This window comes from Danio rerio, chromosome 2 (assembly GCF_049306965.1).
Source record: "Danio rerio strain Tuebingen ecotype United States chromosome 2, GRCz12tu, whole genome shotgun sequence".
NCBI lineage: Eukaryota > Metazoa > Chordata > Actinopteri > Cypriniformes > Danionidae > Danio > Danio rerio.
Window position 1 is genome coordinate 63,135,001 of NC_133177.1, and position 10,000 is coordinate 63,145,000.

The window sequence follows — 10,000 nt, forward strand, 5'->3', positions numbered from 1 at the left end:
GCACCCGGAGGAAACCTACGCGAAGGCAGGGAGAACATGCAAACTCCACACAGAAACACCAACTGAGCTGAGGCTTGAACCAGCGACCTTCTTGCTGTGAGGCGACAGCACTACCTACTGCGCCACTGCATCATCTTTTTCAGTACTATAATATTCATCTTCATCATCTTCATCTTCATCATCATCTTCTTGAGTGCTGCTGTTACTGCAGGGTGAATGTGATAAATGATGTATATGAACTGTTATATTTAGAATCCCGCTGTACACAGAAATAAGCTCTTATTGTTTATTTATTCAGTGCAGAGGACAAACAAACACACTGCACACAAACAAATAAACAAATAAACAAACACACACACTGCACACAAACACACACACTGCACACACACAAACAAGTAAACAAACACACTGCACACAAACAAACAAACAAATAAACAAACACACACACTGCACACAAACACACACATACTGCACACAAACACACACAATGCGCACACACAAACAAATAAACAAACACACTGCACACAAACACACTGCACACAAACACACACACTGCACACAAACACACACTGCACCCACACAAACAAATAAACAAACACACTGCACACACACAAACAAATAAACAAACACACTGCACACAAACAAACAAATAAACAAGCATTCATTCATTCGTTTATTTTCCTTTGGCTTAGTCTCTATTTCAGAGTTCACTGACTATTCCAGCATATGTTTTACACAGCAGATGCCCTTCCAGCTACAACACAGTACCGGGAAACACCCAAACACACTCATTCACACACACACACACACACACACACACACGCACGTCTGTTTGGACAATGTAAATTACCCAACACTAAACTGAACTGAACTACACACTGGACTGACACTGATTCAGTTCACTATGATGTGAAGCTGCTTTAACACAATCTGCACTGTAAAAGCGCTACACAGATAAAGCTGAATGTGTTTGGACTGAGGGGGAGACCCACACCAACACAGGGAGAACATGCTTCCCAAATTGGAGTTGGTGATGAAAAGCTATTAAAAAGTCATTAAGTAAGTTGTTAGCAAGAAGGTCGCTGGTTTGAGTCCTCGGCTGGGTCAGTTGGTGTTTCTGTGTGGAGTTTGCATGTTCTCCCCGTGTTGGTGTGGGTTTCCTCCGGGTGCTCCGGTTTCCCCCACAGTCCAAACACATGCGCTATAGGGGAACTGATCAACTACACTGGCCAGAGTGTATGTGTGAATGAGTGTGTATAGGTGTTTCCCAGTACTGGGTTGCAGCTGGAAGGGCATCTGCTGGATAAAACAAATGCTGAAATAGTTGGTGGTTCATTCCGCTGTGGCGACCCCTAATGAATAAAGGGACTAAGCTGAAGGAAAATGAATGAGTGAATAAAACATAAATCAATTGAAATACTCACTCATTCTCCTGGCTCTTCTAAATCTCCTGCTTCATCAGTGGTGTGGTGATGAACCACCAATTCTTTCAAGAAACTGTTTAATTTCTAATTATAATTGAATTGAAGAAGTATAGATGACCAGTGTCTGTGTGTGTCAGTCTGCTGTGGATCTGCTCACTCCTCCACTGATGAACTGCTGCAGCTTCCCGGACTGACACACGGCGGCGCTGCGTCCCTTTACTGAACACATGAGGAGGAGGAGAACAGCAGAGCAGGTAATTCAGTGCAGTGTGTGTGTGTGTGTGTGTGTGTGTGTGTGTGTGTGTGTGTGTGTGTGTGTGTGTGTGTGTGTGTGTGTGTGTGTGTGTGTGTGTGTGTGTGTGTGTGTGTGTGTGTGTGTGTGACACACATGCACACACACACACAAACAGACTCACCCACGCAGATACAGTGGGGCTCGTGTATTCAGCCACCAGTTGTGTAAGTTCTCCCGCTTCAGCGAGGCCTGTAGTGTTCATCACACCTCAACTATAAGAGACAAAATGAGGAAAGCTAAATCCAGCACATCACACTGGAGGATTGTACTGATGTAACGGGTCCATTATGCTGGAAAATGAGTATTTAGTCAATAATAAAAGTTCATCTCAGGACTGTTATATGCCGTTTCTGACAGAGATCAAATGCTCTCGGCAGTCTTCATAGGGGCTGTCAACTCCCTCCAAAGATTTTTCTATGGGGTTGAGCTCTGGAGACTGGCTAGGCCACTACTGGCCCATTTCCACTGAATGCGGAACGGTTCGGTACACTTTTATCGCCATTTTCACTGTCAAAAAGTACCTAAAAGCGAAGCGTAGCATACCACTTTTTGGGTTTCCTTTCAGAAGGGTCCCTCGCACAACAAAAGGGCACCAGAAGGCGGAGCTAGACGCGCAGCTGAACGCTATTGGTTTACAGAGATATGTCACTCACGCATACACAAACAGAAGAACGAACACAAAGAAAGTGACATGTTTAAACACACAGCCGAGACATTACAGCGTGATAATATACACATATCATAATGAGCCGTGGTGGACCCGAGCTCAGACAAACCTTGCTGTCGTCTTGATGAACAGCCACAAAGACCTGGGCTCTGTTCTTCATACGTGGATTACTCAGTAAGCTGGATTTGGTTATTGATGATTGGACATGATGCAGGATCGATTCGTTCTTCAAAACTGATCTGAGAGTTGTTGTCATAGCAACAGTTCTGCTAGATCAAACCTGATCGGGAGCAGATCATTTAATATAAACGGAATTAGATCAGGTCAGTTCAAGCGAAGATAATACTGAAAGGATGTGCTGAATGCTGATATTGTCTTACAGTAGTAGTTATATACACTTGGGAAAATTGTAAATATATATTTTATATATAAAGGTATAAACGTAGCTTATATATATATATATATATATATATATATATGGGTAAAAAATATATATTAATAAAATGTATGCAATCTGCACTCTGAAATGAAAGTACAAATACTGCCACCTGGTGGTTCAAAGAGAAAACATATTGATATGAACGTCTTAGATGCAGACGCATGCATGCACATATTCCACTTTTTTTTAAAAAGCATAATAATTTATGCAGTCATGCGTGTGTTTTGATCACTAACATGGCGGTGATTGACCCCTATACCGATATCAAAATACTTTTTTGATGCAAAATTAATTTTCAGTTATTCCTTATGCTGATTAAAAAAACTTGAGTAGGCCTATAAGCTACTATAATAAAGAAAATCTGCTCTAAATGTAGAACTAAACACATTGATGTGTGTTGAAATACATGATGAATACTCTCGACACATGACAGCGTGAAGCCTGCAGCTCAGAACACGTGTGGAGAGTTATTGCGTGTCGTATTTAACAAACCGTTTCCTGCTGATTTGATGTAATTTAGCTCACATGAATAATTGAATATTAATCAGATGATGTCATTACGCTGCTGAGCCGTCAGCCAATCGCTGCATTGCTGATCATGATTTGGAGGATGGACAGATCTGTCCTTCACAACACACACAGATCTCAGATCAGTTCATCCAGACATTTTAATCTGATTCACCAACTTTAAAGAACCCAATTAGCCAGAGATCAGCTATCAAGATGAACAGATCCAGGATCTGCCAAATCATCTTAGATCATGTAAGCGAGGTATGAAGAACAGCCCCTGAAGAGCAGAGCTGCCCTGTGTCCTGTGTTCAGATGTCCTCCAGAGAGCTGGCTGACATCTGAAATAAGGAACTTCTTGCGCTGATGATAATCTCATGCGCATAAATAATGAAGAGCTTCTGACATCTGATCCTTTCAGAAACGGACAAACGCCAGAGTGAAGCGTGAAAAACAAAGGAGCAAATTGTTTCAGCAGCCTGAGTCATGAACACACTGCCCTGCTGAACTCTGATCATCAGCAGCTGGACTACTCTGAGCTGAGTGACAGAGTGACTCTCACCGTACGTTCACACCGAAAGCGGCGAGAGCGTCAAAGTAGCCGGAAGTCATTCATTTTCAATGAGAGCCGGCGGCGATAGGCGACGATAAGCGGCAAGGAGCAGCGCGGCGCGTCTTCGCCGGCGTGAGCGTTGAGGAGAGTTGAAATGAAGTCAACTTTATGGTAATAAGCTATGACGGGGTTCAGTGGCAAGCAATCAGAATGAAGACGTCCACCGCTTGATAGTAGTTCAGGGAACACAGACCTGTGAACTTTGGTTCCGACCACAGTTGTTCCCCAGGGTTTGATTATTGCGGTTGCCGGATTTACAATGTTTTCTCACAGGAACATTCATTAAATAAGTTACTGGCGAGTTACTGATGTTCATTAATGTTATATAAATTCATCTTTAAAAAGCGGGAATCCCACGCGATGTGACAGTACAAAACAGTACAGCTGCTTCAGGATATTTCAGACATATGGACACATAGTTGATAAATAGAGCAAAGCCACACCACACGCAACTTGATCTTCCATTGTTATATGAATTTGATAAGAAGTGCGCAACATTTTCACGCTAGAAACATGTCTTATGCAGGAATGTAACTGATAATGATGCAACAGCTCCTTTAAGTACGAGATCAATGTAGCGAGTTTTGACGCTCTCGCCGCCGGAGCTGAAGGCAGACAGCGTTGTCGCCAGGGAGGCCAGAGCGACCTTGGACGCTCTCGCCGCTTTCGGTGTGAACGTACGGTAACAGAGGCTCCACGTGCTGCTGAACATCACACACACACACAGATGATGCTCTGCTCGGACAGACTGTGGCCTATATGCTCGTGCTGATTTTGAACATAAAGGACTAAATGTCTGCTGTGTGTAGTTTATCTGTAATTGGTAACATCGGGGACTGTGTGTGTTCATTTATTTATGTATTTTATATAATGGCAGACGTTACAGTGGGCCATTTGGCACTGTCATTGATCTGCAGTTATAATCATGTTGATAGAAAGGTTAGTGCTGCTCATATGACGTGTGAGCGACCCGTACAGCTTTACTGTAGACAGTTCCACCAGCGAGAATCACGGCCGCTGAAGCTTTCTGTTGTACACCACACACACCATTGGTACCCTTTTGGCAATGGAAACGCAAGCCTGATAGAAACGGGCTGAGATGGTGAGTGGAGCCCCAGAGCCAGGGAGATTATCAGAGGTCTTGTCTGTCTTCCGTTTCTGCTGCAATCAGTCTCCCGAGCCTGCTGCAGGTCTACAGTTCTGTTTCTGGTGTTGTTCGACAGCTCCGTGGTCTCTGCCATGCTGGAGTCTGGAGTGTTTGAGGTTGTGGACGGGCCTCTTTTACACTGATGACCAGTTCAGGCAGATGCCATTAATACAGGAGGACAGAGGAGCATCGTGAAGAAGAAGACACAGCTCTGAGAGAGACCGAAATCTTGCTGGTGTGTTGTTGACTAAATACTCATTTTCCAGCATAATGGACCCGTTACATCAGAACAATCCTCCAGTGTGATGTGCTGGATTCAGCTTTCCTCATTTGGTCTCTCACAGTTGAGGTGTGATGAACACTACAGGCCTCGCTCATCCTGTCAAGCGGGAGAACTTGTACTGTTGCTGGAGGACTAACTACATTTGCTCCACTGTATACACACACACACACACACACACACACACACACACACACACATATTTATTTACACACATACACATTCTTATACTATACACATATACACATTTATGTACACACACACATATATATACATACACACTTAAATACGTACACTAACATAAATCCACACACACACACACAGATATGCACATATACACACCCTTATACAGACACACCCTCGTTTACACACACACACACACACACACACACACACTGGCCGTGTGATTGTGATGATGAGCCCTTCTTTATAAACATGTTGAACGAGAATACATTTCCTGCTCTCTCACACACACACACACACACACACACACACACCCTGACTCATTACTGTAATCTGTCCATAACTCATGCATGTCTGTCAGTCAGTCGTAAAACGGCACGCATCTGTTCCAGGATCAGTGCTGGAGCATCACCTGCACACACACACACACACACACACACACACACACACACACACACACACACACCCTGACTCATTACTGTAATCTGTCCATAACTCATGCATGTCTGTCAGTCAGTCGTAAAACGGCACGCATCTGTTCCAGGATCAGTGCTGGAGCATCACCTGCACACACACACACACACACACACACACACACACATTTAGCATTCCAGAGAGATTCTGGCACCGACACACACACCCAGAGCTGAAGATTCAGCAGATTCCTGAAGAAGAGGAAGAGGAAGAGCAGCAGCTGAGTCACACCTGAGACATGCTGGAGTGAGTCACTGAACACTAACAACAACACACACCACACACACACACACACACATTCAGTCAACAAACACGTCATCTCAACACACACATATGAGTGATCACAAAACACAAACACAACACACCCACAAGCACAATCCCTGAAACACATACACACACTTGACAAAACACTCACACAAAACATACACACTTATACAACAAGCACACACACAACCACAAACACACACACACACACACTTCACAAAACACTTAAACAGAACATACACACTCATACAACAAGCACACACCTCAACACACATTTACAAGCACACATCACAACCACACACACACACACACACACACACACACACTTCATAAAACACTTAAACAGAACATACACACTCATACAAGCACACACCTCAACACACACAGCACATATCAGAGATCACACACTTCTACACACATATACGCAAAATAAAGCACAAAAGCACACATCACAATCACAGAAACACACACACACTTCACAAAGTGCTCACACAATACACACTCATAAAAGCACACACATTCCAACACACACACAACACATATCAGTGATCACAAACACTTCTACACACACGAAAGCACAATATATATCACAAAACGCACACACATTACAACACATAATAGTGACACTTACAAACACAACACACGTCAGTGATCACAATACACACACACACACACACACACACACACACACACACACACATTCACTTAAACTCAACATCATCAGGGTTTTCAATTTTAGACTATCTCTATAATCTAATCTACCCCCCCCCCCACACACACACACACACACACACACACAGTTGTGTTCACAGGAACCTCAGTATCTCTCAGTAATCAGTGACACACAACAACTCATCCTGCAAATAACAATGATAACAGATAGCAGAGACCTCTTCTGAACAAATACACACACACACACACACACACACACACACACACACACACACACACACACACACATGCATACACATTTATACCAACTATTAAAGTCAATCATTTTCAGCAACGCTACTCACACACTCACACAAGCTTGTTTTATGTGCAAGTCAAAATAATAATTTAAATAAAAATAATAAATAAATAAATTATACTTATATTAATATTAAGTCATGATATTATTAATATATATTACCAATCGATTCAATCAATGAAGTCATTTCTGTTCAATAAGTTTGTGTTTTGTCTGATCAGCAGAACTAAACTGTGTCAGCATCATAACCATTAAATATAGCATTTACAATCAATAAACTAATACAAAAGGACAGGGGAAAATCATAAACAAACAGCCCTGGCTTTAGTGGAAGCGTCCATAAACACTAACAGTTTCATAATGTAATTTATCAACATTCATTTTAATCAATAATCATTCAGATGTTGATAAACATGCTTCGACATCAGCTTGTCATTACTCAGAGTTCTGCTGTGTGACTCAGCGTTATGACAGGTTATGATGAGTTCTTCAAATGCTTCAAGTGTTATGAATGAACTCTGCGGGGAAGGGGCCGGGCTTTCGTTTTCTCTGCGCTCCTCTGATTGGCCGCTTCGATTATCATCGTGGGGGGAGGGCGAAGTACATCTGGGTGTTAATAACGGAAAATGATTGGCTCATAGGACGAAAGCAGGCATATGTGCGAACGCTATTGGCTGTTTGTGGTGGTAGGCGGAGTCTCGGTTGAAGTGTAGTAACGACGGCGGCGGCAGTTCCTCTCACAACAGAGCAGCGCGACCGGTGATACCGAAGAGGCATCATAAACAACAGATTTCTGTGGATTAATATTGATTATTAACAACATCATCAGCTGTGTGGGGAAATATCATAGTAATATATTCGGTGGATTCTAACAAACTGCTGATATTAACGTTACCGTGTCAGCGCGAGACTGTGGGTTTATTTACCTCAGCCTGACTGATCCACCGGGAGGATTATTACCGTCATCACGGCGATCACGAGAATCACACGCGCTCACACACACGTTAAAACACACACAGACTCGGTCCAAAGGTCACGGAATGGAGCGGAGCCTCAGTCACGGTTCCCGCTCCCGGTGTCCGGAGCGCCCGGTCAGCGACTCTTTGATCCGCCTGTTGGTGAGCTCCACCACCGGGAGCCGCTTCGAGCTGTCGGTACCGCTGGAGGAGACCGTGCAGGGGCTAAAAAGAAGGCTGTCTGAATGGCTGCGGGTGCCCGGAGAGCGGCTGCTGCTGCTGCACAGAGACGAGTGAGTGCTGGAGATCCGGAGCCGACTGAATCGGTTCTGTAAGATCCGAACAGACGGTTGATTGGGTCGATTCATTCTAATCTAGAGTAGAACATCAGGACTGATGTTTAACTATTAATCTGTTTAAAGTGTCTTCAACTGCTGTTTATTAACATTTTAAAGAAAGTGTTTGGTGTATTATGTCGACGTGTGTGTTCATATTGTGCTTAAATCTAAAATACATGCACAACACACATTATAACACACACTCACTGTCACACGTCAACAATTACACAACACACTCAGTCACATATCACACACACACACACACACACACACACACAGAAACAACACACACAAACTTTCACAACTCAAACAGCATACACACATCACAAAAAACACACTACACACTCTTTCAGTAACACCAAACACACACAGTCACAACACGCCTAAACATTACAACTCCCACAGAGACTGTAACAAAACACAGTACACAACACACACAGACTCACACATCACAAAATCACATCTCTCAGTAAAACCAAACACACACAAACATCGCAGTACACACATTAGTCACACACAAACTCAACACAAAACACACACAGACTCACAAATAACCCCTGTCTCAGTAACACCAAACACACACAAGAAAACATATCACAATACACACATGACAAAGGCACGCACACACTCTCTCATTAACACATAACAAACACAGACTCACAAACACATCAGAAAAGCACACACACTCTGTCTGAGTAACACCAAACATAGTAGCACATCAACAAAACACATCACAGTACACACACACACACACACACACACAAATATAAAGATCTTTAATTAAGCGAGTCTGTCATTTCACTCTTTAAAGTAACAGTTCACCCAAAAATTACAACATGCACACCATTTGCTTTGCTTTAAAGTCAATTGTTTTACTGTTAAACACAAAATAAGTTATTTAGAAGAATGTTGGAGCTGTCATTGACACCCAGAGTTTTCTTTCTTGAGGTTATTTTAATTTAAACAGAAGAAAGAGATGCAGACCGGTTAATAAATGATGGCAGAATCATATTTTGGGTGATCTGTCTCTTTAACTGATCTGTATATCTCTCGATTGAACATGCAGGACTGTGTAAATGCACGTCAGACATATTTCAGTGTGTTATAATCGCATGAGTGCTGGAGAGGTGCATGATGGGAAACCTCAGCTGTGTGTTTTGTGTCTCCAGGAGGTTAAACTCAGGGAAACTGCAGGATTTGGGTGTGGTGGATGGAAGCAGACTGACGCTGATGCCTGCTGTTGAAGCCGGACTCATGGTACTGAACACTTTCAACACTAACACCGCCTGACGATACGGGGGCTAATATTATTGACCACAGCAGCTTTTACTTTATTCATTCATTTTCCTTTGGCGTAGTCCCTTAATCATCAGGGGTCACCACTGCGGAATGAACCGCCAACTATTCCAGCATATTTTTTACACAGCGGATGCCCTTCCAGCT

General features: G+C 43.0%; 1 protein-coding gene across 3 annotated transcripts in view; it reads left to right on the forward strand.

Annotated features, from left to right (window-relative positions):
* The first annotated feature begins 8,000 nt into the window (after positions 1 to 8,000).
* The window catches only part of LOC141379220 (midnolin-A-like), a 12,017-nt gene continuing 10,017 nt past the window's right edge, over positions 8,001 to 10,000 (forward strand). For all 3 annotated transcript variants that reach the window (XM_073932398.1, XM_073932405.1, XM_073932395.1), the window contains exons 1-2: positions 8,001 to 8,512; positions 9,727 to 9,814. In XM_073932398.1, coding sequence (XP_073788499.1) covers positions 8,304 to 8,512; positions 9,727 to 9,814 — 297 coding nt within the window. In that variant the 5' untranslated portion in view covers positions 8,001 to 8,303. The remainder of the gene's footprint in view (positions 8,513 to 9,726; positions 9,815 to 10,000) is intronic.